The sequence below is a fragment of the Aquarana catesbeiana genome, linkage group LG13, assembly GCF_042186555.1.
Source record: "Aquarana catesbeiana isolate 2022-GZ linkage group LG13, ASM4218655v1, whole genome shotgun sequence".
Lineage (NCBI taxonomy): Eukaryota > Metazoa > Chordata > Amphibia > Anura > Ranidae > Aquarana > Aquarana catesbeiana.
Genome location: NC_133336.1, coordinates 170,805,477 through 170,824,038, shown reverse-complemented (window position 1 = coordinate 170,824,038; position 18,562 = coordinate 170,805,477). Strand labels below are relative to the sequence as shown.

The 18,562-nt window shown below is 41.7% G+C and overlaps 1 protein-coding gene across 8 annotated transcripts in view; it reads left to right on the top strand.

Annotated features, from left to right (window-relative positions):
* Window positions 1–17,539, top strand: part of LOC141117243 (Fc receptor-like protein 3) — a 205,229-nt gene extending 187,690 nt beyond the window's left edge. For 2 of the 8 annotated variants that reach the window (XM_073609982.1, XM_073609979.1), the window contains 3 exons: window positions 9,761–9,832; window positions 16,782–16,880; window positions 17,336–17,539. In XM_073609982.1, coding sequence (XP_073466083.1) covers window positions 9,761–9,832; window positions 16,782–16,837 — 128 coding nt within the window. In that variant the 3' untranslated portion in view covers window positions 16,838–16,880; window positions 17,336–17,539. Of the gene's footprint in view, window positions 1–1,436; window positions 1,569–1,654; window positions 1,936–9,760; window positions 9,833–16,781; window positions 16,881–17,335 lie in introns of those variants that run through there. The other 6 variants (XM_073609975.1, XM_073609976.1, XM_073609981.1 and 3 more) reach the window with 5 other exon arrangements.
* The last annotated feature ends 1,023 nt before the right edge of the window (window positions 17,540–18,562 follow it).

Below are 18,562 nucleotides of genomic sequence, written 5' to 3'. Positions count from 1 at the left end.
TAAAAGATTATCATTCTGAGCCCAGCATTTTTCATTATTGTCCCAATTATTTTTGCCCACTACTGTCTATTGATATGTAAACGCCTTTATTAAATCAGCAATTAGTGATCAATAATAACATCTAGTAAACATCATTTATGTTTTGCCAAGAAATCTGTTGAACAGTGCCATATCTTACTCCAGCTCGGCTCCTCCACTTCTTCCTGGCTGGAAGTCCTAGGTTGGACATCAGAAGCCTCAGCTGGGGTGGAAGATAGTGTGGAAGGAAGAGTGGAAGGAAGGGTTGAGAGGGATTCCCTGACTTCAGTTTGGTCTGTCAGAAATCGCAGTCTCTCATGGTACCACAGCCTGGGGACATAAACGTCATCTGCTGCAGCTCCTGATCTCTGGGAATCCTGGACCTTCTTGCGCTCCCTAAGATAAGTGCTTCTCAGGCCACCAATTTTGGCTTTTAAATATGAGATGGTTGCTGTGGGTACCACCGGCTTCACCAACTCCAGCAGTTTCTCCAGCACAGTGGGGAAGAACACATGGCGGAGACACAACAGGTGCATGATAATTCCAGCAACGAGGAGGAGGAGGAAAGGCCAGAGCCAGAAACATCATGATCCTGCAGGAAAAGATTTAAGGCCTCAAATATGGCCTTTGTTGAGATGGTGGAGATGGTTGACATATTGAAAAGGGCCGACTATGACGGGAAGTATGGACCTTACCCCAACCCAAATGTCAGAAAGGCCAAGATCATGGCGAAAGCTGTGAAGAGTCTGCACTGGAATTTTGGGGTACGACGATTCAAGGATCAAATGAGGAAGCGGTGGTCGGACCTCAAATTAGGGGATCACAATCAGTATAGAAGGATCAGGAGAGTGCTGCAAAAAGTAAATAGTTGTCCTGTGTTCCTATTCTTTATTTTTATTACGTTCGTGCTGCTCCATGTGCTTTTCTTTACTGTTGTACAGTTTAAAATGGCAACTTTCATGTTCATGGACACATTATTCGTTCATAGGAAACATTGTTCGTTCGGCCACTAAAACACTATGTTTTGTCCAGATGCAGTTCAAAACATTTTTTCTGGCCTACTTCTCTTAAAATAAGTTGGTTACCTATATGGGTTTGTAACTAGAATGAAATGCAAACTAGATTCTGTGTAAGGAGAGGATGCTCAGCAGCTGCTTACACATCTGCAGGAGCATTAGTGTGGGACTCCAGAACAAACTTTTTTTTAGGGGGTCCCACACAGGTGCTCCAGTGTATACTATAGGGGTATCTCCATCTGTGAAGCTTGTACAAAACAGGTAAGTATTCAAGCTTTACAAAGGACAAAAAATAATCTTCAGCTTGGAACTTTGTACAACACTTCCAAGCAATGTTTCATATTCCTATTTCTGCCATCAAATATCTGAGTGCTAAGTATACCTATTTTTTTTTTCACATAGGAGAAAAAAGACTAGGAGGACACCACTCATCAGAGGAGACCACGGACTCCCCACCTCAGGCAGAAGGGGAAATGCTCCAAACCCAACCAGAGGAGGAGGAGGGAGACGTTATAGAAATTGTCACCACAACAGGTGAGTGTCTGCGACCACAGCTTCAGGTAAGAGATGGATGCATGCATATTTATAATACATGGTGTGTTTTTTTTGTTTTGTTTTAGGTGATCGTGATGTTGTGGAAGAGGAATGTCATTTCACAAGTGAAAGTGCCCAGATCCTCATCGGGGAGTTAATGGGGTGTAATAGGGATTTAGAAACCCTAAAGAAAAACATCAATGATGTTTGCTCAAAACAAAATGAAGAACATCATTCATGTTTTAGGGAGAATATAAAACACCCAGAATTCCCTAACTTATTGCAGGTTGATTTTTTTTATTATGACTAATTTTTTGACATATTAGAAAAGCCAAATTTTGAAGATGCACAAAGTGTGTCAACATGTGCTATCTGCAATCACGGGAGATCAATGTATGCGTTTTGTGGGTGCAACCCCTTCCTCGATTATAAAGTAGCTGAGAGGAAGGGGTTGCACCCCAAAACACGTCCCTTGATACCCCATGATGGCAGTTAGCACAAGTTGACATCAGGCAATTTGTGTGCATCTTCAAAATTTGGCTTTTCCAGGGGTAACATCACCCCATCTGCTGAACGCAATATCAAACACAGTTTATAAATACTCATGTCTGATATTGCCTTCACTTTCTATAAGTTAAACTTTGTAAGTTCCAGAGTTGTGTATTGTTTTATGGTTTTAAACATGCCTGTTTTACCTATTAAAGGCTATTTTGTAGAAATGTGAACTCAAAAAATTTTAGACAACAAACATGTTGTTTTGTTAAAAATACCTTTTATAAACGCACTTGTGATTGTGCTTTAAGTAAAAATTTGGATAATGACCAATGTGTGGCTTCTTCTTTCAATGCTCAAAATCAGTTTTTGGAGTAAAGTTGTTTTTTTCCCTGGCAATGGTTGCTATTTACTAAAGGCAAATCCACTGTGCACGATAAGTGCAGTTTCAGTGCAATTTCAAGAGCACTTTTAGTGCAAAGTGTATTTTCCTTTAGTAAATAACACCCACAGTGCTTTATAATTTTATACAATCATGCCATTTTCAGTACTCCCCAAATTTTGGTCATGGTGCTGAAAATGATGAAGATTTTTGTCAGTAATGCATTACCATACATTAAAGTGGATTTAAACCCAATGTCATCCTTTCTAAACTACTTCCATAGGGGTTATCTATAAGGATATACATGCCTCCTGCATGTATCTTTACCTGTCAAATGTCTCCCCTCTGTCTGTTATGAGAGCCGAAAAACTGCATATTCTGTGGGTGGGTCTATTGTCTGGAGCTCGGTGGGTGGAGTCGTGATGTCAGTAGACTCCCCGCCCACCTCTACACTCCCCTTGTCAAGATGCATTTTTCTCCTGTGTATTTCTTACACTGAACTTCTGCTATGATCTCTAACATCCAGTGAAAAGACAGGAAAGTAACCACATGACTTCAGCATGCCCAGTTATGCTGAGGTGTGGAACATCCAATCCTGGCAGAACAGCAGAAGAAAGGAAAGGGAGGGAATTAAAAAATAATGCATGTGTCTTAGGCTAGTGCACGAGATATGTAAATCACCTGTCACTCACAGCAAGGGGGAGGATTTGACAAAGTTTTTCTCTGTTTTCAAGATTTATCTCACTGAACAATAAAAGTGGATTGCTCAGAGATGGATTAACTCTTTGTGGCAAGACTGGGCTCAAATGATAGGAAATCTTATACTCTATATTATGACATAAAAAAAAAAATTCGGGCTTACATCCACTTTAACAACAAAAACAAAGTGTGTGTAGCAGACCCAAAACATACTTTTATAATATTAGCCGAATAAGAGATTGTCACCTCATGTCTGAAATAAATTTTGTTTGCACTGTTGAATCAAAAGGCCAACTAAATAATACCATTAAAAGAAAACCGAGGAGACAGCTAAAAGAAAGGCAAGCAGGAAATAAAATAAAATATTTCTTAAATTTGAAAGATATCTTTTATTCAAAAATGTCTCAGACATTGTCTGGCATATTGATGGCCCCCCTACCCGCAAAGTATTCCATGTATCTTAGATGGACCTCACGGGCACTCTGGGGGGGGGCAAGCCAGGACGGCCAGTTTCAAGCGCCGTCAGAGTTTGTTCATTAGGAATTCCAGCCTCAGGCCCAATTGAGGCAGCATGCTTTAGAGAATTTCTCCTTAAAAAATGGTGGAGAATACAGCAAGCCAGGATGATGTGATTGAGTTTATATTCCGCCGTGTATGGGTGTAAGAAATAAGCGGACCGGCTGGCTATTATTCCAAATGTGTTCTCTACCACTCTTTTGGCTCTGGCCAGCCAGTGATTAAAAACGCTCTGGTCCGGGGTGAGGATCCTCATACGGAATGGCCGCATAAGATGGTCACCCAGCGCAAACGCTTCATCCGCAACAAAGACGAATGGGAGTCCTTCCGCATTGTCTTCTGGAGGTGGCAAGCCCAAGCTGCCATTCTGGAGACGCCTGTAGAACTCGGTCTGGGTGATGACTCCACCATTTGACATCCGGCCATTCTTCCCCACGTCCACGTACAGGAACTCGTAAGTAGCTGACACCACCGCCAACATCAAAATACTATTGAACCCCTTGTAGTTGTAATAGTATGACCCCGAGTTGGGGGGATGGGACTATGTGGACGTGTTTCCCATTAATTGCCCCTATGCACTTGGGAAAGTCCCACTGCTGGGCAAAGTGGGAGGCCACAGTCTGCCATTCCTGTGGGTTGGAAGGAAACTGGAGTCAAACAAGAAAAAAAAAAATTTGTCATTTTGCACAAAAACATTGAAAGCAGATTAGACACAAATATTCTTGGCCAACATCAGTATAACATTTATTTTAGGGAGTATTTAAAGACAAAAGTATAAGGTCCACCTATCAGATTCCTCACCCCCTCTGATGGCCCATTGAAAAAATGTTAGGTGGGGGAGATGTTTTGGACAGGTAACCCTCTCCACTTAATTGAGAGCTCAATGCATACATAATGTGTGTTACTTTGGCCAGCCCCTCCTTACTTTACACTATTGGCAGCCCACTGGACAGGTAAGAAGTGTCATAATACAAAGATATAAATACACACTGTACACATTTTAGCACATTTTTACATTCTACCTATTCTACCTAATTACCTATCAAGATATAGGATACAAAAACTTTAAACATTACCATTTAAAAGTATTTAGGCAGGCCTTTGCACTACATGCTTTGGGGAATTCATCCATACATCTGACCACAAAAGAGGTAGGTATAGTGTGTATGGGTTTGGCAAAGTCAGCAGATAGAGGATTGGTATCAGCTGACTTAACAGTTGGGGGGAGGGAGGATTCCAAATGATTTTGGGACCCCCAAAAAAGCCTCTGGCACTCTGCCTGAATTTAAAGCACAAATAACATTTATACACATTTTAGGGGGTGTTTAGGGTAAAGCACTACTATGGAGCTGACAAAATACATTGTTAAGTGACTAGACGAGGTGGATATGGGCCCAGGAGAGCATGCTTGGGGGGGTAAGTGAAGGCAAATATGCATGAAGGACAAAAAAATTAAAAAATTCCAGCATGCATGAGGACAAAGGGGACATTCACAGCATATTACAATCATGGTATTTAGGGAATAAGGAAAGAAATACAATACATTAGTAAACATTAAATACAATAAAATGTGATGTTAAAGGATAAAAATCTTACCTTGAAATTGTCCTTCTGCAGGACCTGAATGATGGCAGAACAGGTCTCTGGGATAATGATCCTCAGAGCCTGGAGGGGAGATGGCTGCCGAGAGCTTGAGGTCTTGCAGGCTTCTCCCTGTCACCAAGTACTGCAACGTGGCGACTAGCCTCTGCTCCGGAGTGATGGCTTGCCGCATGCAGGTATCCTGCCTGCTGATATAAGGGGTCAGCACAGCCAACAAACAGTGAAATACGGGGTCTGTCATCCGGAGAAAGTTCCTGAAATTGTCAGGATTATTCTCGCAGGTCTCATGGAGCAAAGGCATGTGACAGAATTGGACACGCTAGAGCAACCAATTCTTGGTCCATGAACTCCTCCTCGCCCTGTTCATGGACTGGGCTTGTGTCAAAGTAATAACCCCAACATTAAACCCCCGCACAGCACGAACTCTACGATGAGTACGTACACGCAACATGGCTAGAAAACGGTTGACTGGTCAGAACAAAGTAACAGTACGCACTGAAGAACAGCAAGGCCTGTGAAGAGCAACCTGAAAATCAGTAACGAACGGACAAGAACACAATGATAAATCAATGGGAACTCACTGCACTCACTGAAGAACAGATACAAACCCACAAGCACAAACTGAACACCAGAAATACGATCTGAAAACCACAAGGCTAAAAAGCGCGAATCGTCTCTCACTAAACTTTTACTAACACGAGATTAGCAAAAGGAGCCCAAAGGGTGGTGCGCTTTGTATTGAACTGCCCTTTTATAGTCTCATTGTACGTGGTGTACGTCACCGTGTTCTTGGCATTCGGAAATTTAGAGAACTTTGTGTGACCGTGTGTATATGCAAGACAAGTTTGAGCTAACATCCGTCTGAAAAAATCGAATGGATTTGGTTGTCGGAATGTCTGAACAATGTCCGACCGTGTGTACAGGGTATTACAGGAGTGACTTTCCCTTCCTAGGGGTAGATTTCCTCTCACTTCTTGTTGTCTCCCTCCGTTTGTAAGTACGAGTCATTTGTAAGTCAGATGTTTGTAACAAGGGGACTGCCTGTAGTTGGTTGCTTACATTTCCAAATATACTAAAGCCACATAGAACCTCAATCTACCTCTACTGTATATGTATGAACATATTGTAAGTCCAAATTGTGGGAAGAGCTACCAAGAGGTTACCTCAACTCTCAAGCAAGATCCAATGGCAGACTTTTCCAGGGAAGATAAAGACCTACCATAGGTGGTAGATTTGACCCTAATCGCTTGCTTTTCCTCCTAACTTAGTGTAACATGTAATCAACAACTAGAGTATAAACTACACCAGGAAAGTAGAACTGAAAACACACCCACTAGGTGACACCCATAACAAAAGCATCAGCTTTGGGTCGTCTAATCTTCCAAAGGACCCCAGGTGTAAGAGGAATATGGGGCATGCTGTTGCTGACTCCCTTAGCAATAAAAATGTTTGTTGCCTGGCTAGCTCTGTTTTTTTTTTTTCTTTTACATTCTGACTCAGGTATTGGTAACAAGAAATTAAATAGCAATTTGTAATCTGCATACTGTTTCCACATCAGTGACCACTAAAGCCATAGGATGAGCATGAGGACCATGCAGCTAGAGCTTGCAAGAAGAGGTCAGAAGTCCAAATCAGGATAGTAGCCTAGGGTGACAATGCCATACAGTAGATACAGTTGAGTGAGTGAGGAATGTCACCCTTAGACAAGAGGTGTGGTAATCCTAAGTAAGATGGGGGTGACTGGACACAGATCCTTAATTCCTAAAAAGGAATCATCAGTAACACCTAACCATTTGAATTCAGCAGCAATCCACAAATCAGAACCCCACCCTCCAAATTGAAAAGTCCCTGATAAAAAAAAAAAAAAAAAAAAAAAAAAAAGAGTGCACCAAAAAAATCGCCTGAAAAGTGCAGAATCATTTATTGTTAATCACACATGACAAAAGACAGCCAACAAGTTTCAGCGGCCAAAAATACAATTGCACCTGCACAAGTGATCTCAGCCTTAGAAGTAGGGATGAGCCCGATGTTCGCCTGTTCGATGAATTAAGAACATTATGGGGCGTTTGCGGGAAATTCGATAGAGATGCTGATAGAGATCTCTGTGCAGGATAGACTGGGGAGCAGCAACTTGCTTATGTGGGTGCGTGACAGGGGGCGTGTCCTATGCCTACATACATTTGCTAGTAGGTGTCCCTCATTCCCATCTCAAAATATTGGGAGTTTTCCCTCACCTTCCAGACTAAAACTGCTCAGGAGGACCTACTATTCTTATATCTTCAGGTGTTAAGGGCATAAGGGCACTTACGCTTGGGGACTGATTTACTCTGCATATGGCTCATCCACTATCGCTGCTTGATTGATCCGTATCTGCTGCTTGCCTGCCTTATATGACCCGTAAGGGAAAGCGCATTTGACCCTCCATAACGAAAGGGTCCTTTTGCTGAGGTGAGAGGCCATTTCTTGTGTTGGTGGAGGGATCACGTTTACCCACGAAGTTTCTTGCATGATGTCACAACACTCATGATTGCTTGTATTTTACGGACTATTTCTTGCATCATTATTATTTTTAGTGCTGCACCATCTGCTATACATACATTAAAAGTCATTGAAAAAACTGACATAAGTCCCCCCCAGTCCATTACCAGGCCCTTTGGGTCTGGTATGGATATTAAGGGGAACCCCGCATCAAAATTTTTAGAAAAATGGAGCAGGGGTCCCCCCCAAAATCCATACCAGACCCTTATCTGAGCACACAACCTGGCAGGCCACAAGAAAAGGGGGGCAGGAGAGAGTGCCCCCCCTCCTGAACTGTACCAGGCTACATGCCTTCAACATGGGGAGGGTGCTTTGGGGTCCCCCACAAAAAAAACAGAAAACTCTGCCTCGATGGGAAGCATCCCACCAACTGCAGCCTTTTTGCAATGACAGCTGTTACATAGCTGAGGGCGGGTGCCACCCGGTGATGTAAATGGGTGACCCTGCCCTCCCTGATGTCACTTGACGTCACATGATGCCAGAAGGGGGCGGGGTCAACCAGTTACATCACCGGGTGGCCCGGCCCTTGGCTATATAAGAGCTGTCAGCGCAAAAAGGCTACAGTCGCAGGGACGCCTCCCATCGAGGCAGAGTTTTTCCGGGGTTTTTTTTCGGTCTGTCTGCACTGTGATTGAAGATTGATTTACATTGTGGGACACATTTTTTTTAAAAAATAAAGGAATTGTCAAAAAATTTGTCTCCTGTCATTTTTACTTTTTTGACACTTTTTTTGGTGAATGAATAGGTGTACAATATACCCGATACCCATTCACATAAGGGGGCTGGGATCTGGGGGCCCCCTTGTTAAAGGGGGCTTCCAGATTCCGATAAGCCCCCCACCCGCAGACCCCCACAACCAGCAGGCAAGGGTTGTGGGTTAGAAGCCCTTGTCCCCATCAACATGGGGACAAGGTGTTTTGGGGGGACCCCAAAGCACCCTCCCCATGTTGAGGGTATGTGGCCTGGTATGGTTCAGGAGGGGGGGTGGCCTGCTAGGTTGCGTGCTTGGATAAGGGTCTGGAATGGATTTTGGGGGGAACCTCACAACATTTTTTTTTATTTTGGCGCGGGGTTCCCCTTAATATTCATACCAGATCCAAAGGGCCTGGTAATGAACTGGTGGGGGAACTCACGCCGTTTTTTTCAATGAGTTTTATCTATAGTGCCAGGATCCGACAATACATTACAGCCGCAAGCAATTTTAAATACAAATTTTTCCTTTAGAAATTTAGTTTTGCTGTGGTAATGTTATGAACATGGAAAAGATGCGCTACTTTACAGGCAGGCTAAGGGGACCCCCAGGCACGATATTTAAAGGAATATTTCATTTTTATTGTTGCATTATTAAAATCACTGCTCCTGAAAAAAAACTTTTTTTGCATTGATACATGCCCGTGGGGCAGGACCCGGGTCCCCAAACACTTTTTATGGCAATAACTTGCATATAAGCCTTTAAAATTAGCACTTTTGATTTTTCACGTTCGTGCCCCATAGACTTTAATGGTGTTCGCACAAATTTTTGGCCTATTCGCATGTTTTGCTGCAAACCGAACCGGGGGGGTTTTCGGCTCATCCCTACTTAGAAGCAAGTGCAATAGCACATCACTTCTTTCCCCTGTCAGAAGTTATATTCAGGATAATTTGCTTTGAGTTTAATGAATACCATTTTAGTATATTGTCAAAGAACTGAGGGAGGGGCATTTTTGTCTCCGAAATGTGTTGGCTATCTTTTTCTGTTCTGTTGTCATGTATAGTTAACAATAAAGCATTTGGGACTTTTTGTATGGAATTTTTTTCGGACAGGATCACGAGATGAAACTGAAGGAAAAAAAAACCCTGGCATAAGGAAAACTAATGCAGCCACCACATCTAAGGACTGTTATGCTGCAATATATTAATTTTTACTTGTGGTTTTAGATGACTAAATTAATTAGAATAAACAATTCGTAACTGTCTGTTCCAGTTTTTTATAAGGAAGACACTATTGAGTTTGAAGAAAAATATGCTGTATCTGAGGTTCCTCATATACCACAAGGTAAGTGCAGCAATATTAATCAACACGTTTAAACTTGTGACTATTCCAGATGAAAAAATGTAATTCCAGGCAACTGTGTATAAACATATACTGTATACACTTCTATTTCTGTGCAGTATAATATGCATAGTGAGGATGAAGTAAGGATGTACGTTCATAGTTACATAGTTACATAGTAGGTGAGGTTGAAAAAAGACACAAGTCCATCAAGTCCAACCTATGTGTGTGATTATATGTCAGTATTACATTGTGTATCCCTGTATGTTGTGGTCATTTAGGTGCCTATCTAATAGTTTCTTGAAACTATCGATAACCCCCGCTGAGACCACAGCCTGTGGAAGGAAATTCCACATTCTTGCCGCTCTTACGGTAAAGAACCCTCTACGTAGTTTAAGGTTAAACCTCTTTTCTTCTAATTTTAATGAGTGACCTAGAATCCTAGATTTCCCCAGAGGTTCTCACCCCAGTGTATAGATAGCATTCATATTTTTGCCACCCAAATGCATTATTTTACATTTTTCTACATTGAACCTCATTTGCCATGTAGTTGCCCACCCCATTAATTTGTTCAGATCCTTTTGCAAGGTTTCCACATCCTGTGGAGAAGTTATTGCCCTGCTTAGCTTAGTATCGTCTGCAAATACAAAGATTGAACTGTTTACCCCATCCTCCAGGTCTTTTATGAACAACTTAAACAGGATTGGTCCCAGCACAGAACCCTGGGGGACCCCACTACCCACCCCTGACTATTCCGACTACTCCCCATTTATCACCACCCTCTGAACTCGCCCTTGTAGCCAGTTTTCAATCCATGTACTCACCCTATGGTCCATGCCAATGGACCTTATTTTGTACAGTAAACGTTTATGGGGAACTGTGTCAAATGCTTCCAGATACACCACGTCTACGGGCCTTCCTTTATCTAGCTGGCAACTCACCTCCTCATAGAAGGTTAGCAGATTGGTTTGGCAAGAACAATTTTTCGTGAATCCATGCTGATTACTGCTAATGATACCGTTCTCATTACTAAAATCTTGTATATAGTCCCTTATCATCCCCTCCAAGAGTTTACATACTATTGATGTTAGGCTAACTGGTCTTTAATTCCCAGGGATGCATTTTAGGCCCTTTTTAAATATTGGTGCTACATTGGCTTTTCTCCAATCAGCTGGTACCATTCCAGTCAGTAGACTGTCTGTAAAAATTAGGAACAACGGTCTGGCAATCACTTGACTGAATTCCCTAAGTACCCGCGGGTGCAAACCATCTGGTCCCGGTGATTTATTAATGTTAGGTTTCTCAAGTCTATTTTTAATTCTGTCCTCTGTTAACCATGGAGGTGCTTCCTGTGATGTGTCATGAGTAGGGATGAGCTCCGACTTCGAGTCAAACCAATTTTCGACTCGAACACTGGCTGTTTGCAAGTTCGCAGAAAAGCGAACAATTTGGGGTGTTTGCGGCAAATTCGAATGCCACGGAACACCCTTTAAAAGTCTATGGGAGAAATCAAAAGTGCTAATTTTAAAGGCTTATATTCATGGTATTGTCATAAAAAATGTTTGGGGACCTGGGTCCTGCCCCAGGGGACATGGATCAATGCAAAAAAAGTTTTAAAAACGTCCGTTTTTTCGGGAGCAGTGATTTTAATAATGCTTAAAGTGAAACAATAAAAGTGCAACATCCCTTTAAATTTTGTACCGGGGGGGGTGTCTATAGTATGCCTGTAAAGGGGCGCATGTTTCCCGTGTTTAGAACAGTCTGACAGCAAAATGACATTTCAAAGGAAAAAAAGTCATTTAAAACTACTCGCGGCTATTAATGAATTGCCAGTCCGACAATACACATAGAAGTTCATTGATAAAAACGGCATGGGAATTCCCCACAGGGGAACCCCGAACCAAAATTTAAAAAAAAAATGACGTGGGGGGTCCCCCTAAATTCAATACCAGGTCCTCAGGTCTGGTATGGATATTAAGGGGAACCCCGGCCAAAATTAAAAAAAAATGGCGTGGGGTCCCCCTCAAAATCTATACCAGACCCTTCAGGTCTGGTATGGGTTTTAAGGGGAACCCCGCGCCAAAATTAAAAAAAAAAGCGGCGTGGGGTCCCCCCAAAAATCCATACCAGACCCTTATCCGAGCATGCAACCTGGCAGGCCACAGGAAAAGAGGGGGGGCGAGGGAGCGCCCCCCCTCCTGAACCGTACCAGGCCACATGCCCTCAACATTGGGAGGGTGCTTTGGGGTAGCCCCCCAAAACATCTTGTCCCCATGTTGATGAGGACAAGGGCCTCATCCCCACAACCCTGGCCAGTGGTTGTGGGGGTCTGCGGGTGGGGGACTTATCGGAATCTGGAAGCCCCCTTTAACAAGGGGACCCCCAGATCCCGGCCCTCCCCCCTGTGTGAAATGGTAAGGGGGTACAAAAGTACCCCTACCATTTCACTAAAAAACTGTCAAGAATGTTAAAAATGACAAGAGACAGTTTTTGACAATTCCTTTATTTAAATGCTTCTTCTTTCTTCTTCTATCTTCTATCCTCCTTTGGTTTCTTCCACCATCTTCTTCTTCTGGTTCTTCTGGTTCTTCTGGTTCTTCCTCCGGTGTTCTCATCCAGCATCTTCCTCCGCGGCGTCGGCATCTTCTTCCCTTCTTCTCCTCGGGCCGCTCCGCATCCATGATGGCATGGAGGGAGGCTCCCACTCTTCTCTTCATCTTCTTCTCTTCATCTTCTTTTCGGGCCGCTCTGCATCCATGATGGCATGGAGGGAGGCTCCCACTGTGTGGCGCTTCTCCTCTTTTGACGGTTCTTAAATAACGGGGGCGGGGCCACCCGGTGACCCCGCCCCCTCTGACAAGTCACCCAAGTCACCGTGTGTCAGAGGGGGAGGGGTTCACCGGGTGGGAGCCTCCCTCCATGCCATCATGGATGCAGAGCAGCCCGAAGAGAAGAAGGGAAGAAGTCGCCGGCGCCGTGGAGGAAGATGCTGGACGAGAACACCGGAAGAAGAATCAGAAGAACCAGAAGAAGAAGAAGATGAAGGAAAAAACCAAAGGAAGATAGAAGATAGAAGAAAGAAAAAAGAAGAAAGAAGAAGCATTTAAATAAAGGAATTGTCAAAAACTGTCTCTTGTCATTTTTAACATCTTTCACAGTTTTTTAGTGAAATGGTAGGGGTACTTTTGTACTCCCTTACCATTTCACACAGGGGGGAGGGCCGGGATCTGGGGGTCCCCTTGTTAAAGGGGGCTTCCAGATTCTGATAAGCCCCCCGCCCGCAGACCCCCACAACCACCGGCCAGGGTTGTGGGGATGTGGCCCTTGTCCTCATCAACATGGGGACAAGGTGTTTTGGGGGGCTACCCCAAAGCACCCTCCCAATGTTGAGGGCATGTGGCCTGGTACGGTTCAGGAAGGGGGGCGCTCTCTCGCCCCCCCCTCTTTTCCTGCAGCCTGCCAGTTTGCGTGCTCAGATAAGGGTCTGGTATGGATTTTTGGGGGGCCCCACGCCGTTTTTTTTTTTTAATTTTGGCGTGGGGTTCCCCTCAAAATCCATACCAAACCTGAAGGGTCTGGTATAGATTTTGAGGGGGACCCCATGCCATTTTTAAAAAAAATTTTGGGTGGGGTTCCCCTTAATATCCATACTAGACCTGAAGGGCCTGGTATGGAATTTAGGGGGACCCCCACGTCATTTTTTTTAAATTTTGGTTCAGGGTTCCCCTGTGGGGAATTTCCATGCCGTTTTTATCAATGACCTTCTATGCGTATTGTTGGACCGGCAATGCATTAATAGGCGCGAGTAGTTTTAAATGACTTTTTTTCCTTTGAAATGTCATTTTGCTGTCAGACTGTTCTAAACACGGGAAACATACACCCCTTTACAGGCATACTATAGACATACCCCAGGTACGAAATTTAAAGGGATATTACACTTTTATTGTTTCACTTTAAGCATTATTAAAATCACTGCTCCCGAAAAAACGTCAGTTTTTAAAACTTTTTTTGCATTGATCCATGTCCCCTGGGGCAGGACCCAGATCCCCAAACACTTTTTATGACAATAACTTACATATAAGCCTTTAAAATTAGCACTTTTGATTATTCATGTTCGTGTCCCATAGACTTTAACGGTGTTCGCGTGTTCGAACAAATTTTTTGCCTGTTCACATGTTCTGGTGCAATGAGGATAAACACTGCAGTTTTGGTTACTGAAGCCCCCCAATTCCCTTGTGAAGACTGAGGAGAAGAATAAATTCAATACCTTCACTATCTCCCCATCCTTTATAACCAGATGTCTTTCCTCATTCTTTATGGGGCCAATATAGTCTGTCCTACCTTTTTTACTGTTTACATACATAAGGAATTTCTTGGGATTTTTTTTGCTCTCCTCCGCTATGTGTCTTTCTATCTTAGCCATCCTTATTGCACCCTTACAATTCTTGTTGCATTCTTTATAAAGTCTGAATGCTGATGATGATCCCTCAACCTTGTATTTTTTGAAGGCCTTCTCCTTTGCTTTTATATGCATTTTTACATTGGAGTTAAGCCATCCAGGACTTTTGTTCACTCTTTTAAATTTATTACCCAATGGGATGCATTGGCTAATGCCCTTATTTAATATGCTCTTAAAGCAAACCCATCTCTCCTCCGTGTTCTTTGTTCCAAAGATTTTATCCCAATTTATGCCTTCTAGCAAGGTTCATAGTTTAGGGAAGTTGGCTCTTTTGAAATTCAGTGTCTTTGTATTCCCTTTATGTTTCCTATTTGTGTGATTTATACTGAAACTAATTGACCTGTGGTCGCTGTTACCTAAATTGCCCTGTAATTCCACATCCGTGATCAGGTCTGTATTGTTGGTAATCAATAGATCCAGTAATGCTTTATTTCTAGTTGGTGCGTCTACCATCTGACCCATAAAATTGTCCTGCAAGACATTAAGGAACTGGCGAGCCTTAGATGAATGCGCGGTTCCCTTTGCCCAGTCTATGTCTGGATAAATAAAATTTCCCATTATGATAACACTTCCCATCCTTGCTGCTATTCCAAATTGTGATAGGAGATCTGTCTCCACTTCCTCTCTCAGGTTAGGGGGCCTATAGCATACTCCCAGTATTATTTTCCCCTTTGCTTCATCCCTTTGGAGCTCTTCCCAAAGGGATTCCACCTCCTCCCTAGCTCCCTTAGTGATGTCATCTCTCACATTCACTTGTACATTATTCTTGATATATAGGCATACCCCTCCCCCTTTTTCACCCTCTCTATCCTTGCGATAAAGGGTATACCCTTGAATGTTGTATACACAAATATATGACTCAGAGGGTTGGGTGTGTCATTGCCATCATCCCTCAAGACTTCAAAAAACCAAATATATACCTCAATGTGGGATTTTTAAGGCAATGTAATGATAGAAAGATTTTATATTAAAAAAGGATTTTTATTGATACAAAAAAAGTAAAATACAAGTAAACATACAAAATGAATTATTAGGAATACTATGTGATTAAAAAGGTCATCAAACAACATGAAAACAAATGATGCATCCTGCTGCTAGATACAAACACCACCCAAGTAGATACGATGGCGTCCGATAGCAAATTTCCAACGCGCTTCAACTTTTTATTGTCAAAACAAAGTCTTCCTCAGGGAAGGATTGCATCACATTCTAGGATTTCAAAAATAGCATAATTACAAATCGTGTATATATACACACATATCCCCTATATCCAAATAATCACATTTCAACGAAAGAAAAAAATGCGACTTACATTAAGCGTGTAGCTGCAAAAAATGCTTTCCCAGTGCTGACAGGGGCCCTAATCATCAATTGTCTATACCGCTCAATATCCTCTATGTGGCGGTCTGGTATATTTGGAAAGAACCAATATTCGGCAGCCTTTTTCTTTTTATGGATCTATGATTATATGCATCATTTTTTTTCATGTTTGATGACCTTTTTAATCACATAGTATTCCTAATAATTCATTTTGTATGTTTACTTGTATTTTACTTTTTTTGTATCAATAAAAATCCTTTTTAATATAAAATCTTTCTATCATTACATTGCCTTAAAAATCCCACATTGAGGTATATATTTGGTTTTTTGTACCCTTGAATGTTTGCCAGCCATTCATACCATATGAATATTTTGCAATGAGGACTTTCAATAATTACATTGATAAATTGCCCATCACTAAAGAGCACGTAAAAAGGGGGTGGATTTTCCTCTGCTATTGTCTATTGACCATTGTTTCCAGGCAAAAAGATAATAGGAAATTCATACATGGTGTCCTGTCTATGAAACAGGAGGTAAGGGTAAATCTTGTTATGGTGATACCTGTCTAAGAGGAAATGTGTCCTATAACTTCCTTCTGTGTCTAATAGCAGGGACATAAAGCAAAATCTCCAGATGGGACACATAAAAAAGAAAAAAACTTCACAAAGTCCTAATCATTCACTACTCTATTCAAAACTAAATAAAGGTTTTGGCTTTACATACAGGTCAAGTCCAATAAACACACAAAAGGGATCCTTATTAAATATCTTTTAATAAAAATAGATGACTCCGTATTTATGTTGGTCAAGAGATACAATACAATCTTGTGCAGAATACACTTGCCTGCACGGGACAAAACTTTAAGAGAATAACTTTAGTTAAATCCTTATTCTGAAGGAAAGAAGTGGGGTAGCCCCATGGGGTCTTGCAGTGGGGTAGCCCCATGTTGAAAGAGTTAAATGCTCATTTACGTCTAAGGTACTTTAACCCCTTCTCATCCGCACTATAGCCAAATGACGGCTAGAGCGCAGACCTACTTTGCCGGGAGGCCATCATATGATGTCCTCCCGTGCTTGAGGAGGATGTCCTCGAGCACGGAGTTCAGCTTTAAAATATTTTTTACAAAATCAATTTTGAAGTAAAAAATTAAATTAAAATGTAACCTACTCTTAGATTTACAGATGTCTTTCGATAACCCTCCTGCATATAGTAAAGTGCCAACCCTGTAGATTGCATGATTGACTGTTATCTTCACAGAGGACCAATAAAAATGTAAGTAGAACAAGGTTCTGTTTTTGTTGTCCTTTGAGACATCTGCTCATTATACCCTCAAAGACAAGTGACAAGGACATGCCAAAGCCGTTACACTGGTCACATTCAATTCAAATTGCATGCCGGAAACACGCTGGAATTCAGGGGTGTTCCATATTAAGTGTGAGCCTTCATGCAGCTGGATGTGTCTGCTACATAACACTAATGACAATTTCATCAATTCAGTATCTTTTAAAAATTCTTTGTATTAGCACCTTCTTTTTTTTTCTTGTTTGTCTAAAAAGACAAAAAAAACAAAAAAACAAGAAAAACATTTAAATACTCAAAATCCAAAATTCTAATTCAAATACTAAAAAATCTAAAATTATATTGCTTCCTTAGTTTTTTTTTAATTGTGTTTTATTCTAGTTTATTATTCCTGAAAATAAATATTCTCATTTTTTTTTTCAATACAGATATACATTCCAACCACAGGGATTCGGAGAACATAGCACTTTTCCATAATATGAGAAATCTATGCATTCTTCTTCATATTATTTTCTTTCACTTAAAGTGTATGTAAACGCCATCACTAAAATCAAATTTAAGCTATAGCATGTTGTGTAATTTACAATGTTTTAAAATGTGCAGCTTTTATTAAAAAAAAACCTATCTAATGATTCTGCTATGAGAGTCTTTGTTCAGGCAATCCTTGTCACATCTTTTTACACGGGCTTCCACTGGAGATTATACGTGGCCATTTCAAAACCTATTACATACAGTAGGTACTGCCCACTAATGTCACCATCAGGAAGCCCCTCCTGAGAAATGCCATACAGCCATTGTTGGATTGTGTATAGACAGGAAATGGTTTTTCTAAATTCCAGCTCCCCTATGTACCAGTATAACATTTATGTACTTCTTTTGCAAAAATAAAACAGCTTTCCATTTATTCTACACACTCTTACCCCACTGTCTTTATGGCTGTTTCAAAACACTGCTCCATTACTTCTGCCTTACTTCCTGGACAAACTTTAGGTCATAACACAGGAGGGAGTTAACCGGCTGAGGGTAGATGATGCAGAGTGTGTGCTAATGAAGTCAGCTGGTCAATTCCTTCCTGTGTCATGACCTAAAGTCTGTCCAGGAAGTAAGGCAGAATTAATGTAGCAGTGTTTTGAAACAGCCATAAAGAAAGTGAGATAAATGTGTGTAGAATAAATAGAAAGCGATTTTATTTTTGCAAAAGTACATTAATGCTATATTGGTACATAGGGGAGCTGGAATTTGGAAAAAAAAGTGAACTTGTCCTTTAAGGATTGGATTTTGGAAAGAAGTTACCATGGTGCATATAAGCACAATCATTTTGTCATAGTCTACAGAGTGGTATACTGGGTTTGCATGTACAGTGAAAGTACAACTATGTTGATGTCGATGGAGGCATTATGGAGATAGGACAATCGTGCGTAGAGAATAAAACGTGTAATCCCTATCTTGGGGCTAAAGGGTTCTCCACGTGTCATGCAAAGTAAGGGAGGCTAGCTGAAGTTTAATTTGGCGTAAAGCAGAAAAGGGGAGAGAAGTTTTTGTAGAGGTGTCTAAGAGCGGGTCCAAAGGCAAATGAAGTCCCCTCCCAATATTAGGAGTCCCGACTGAAACAGAGTAAGTTTGGTTACTACCTCTCGTATAAAGGGGACCTGTTT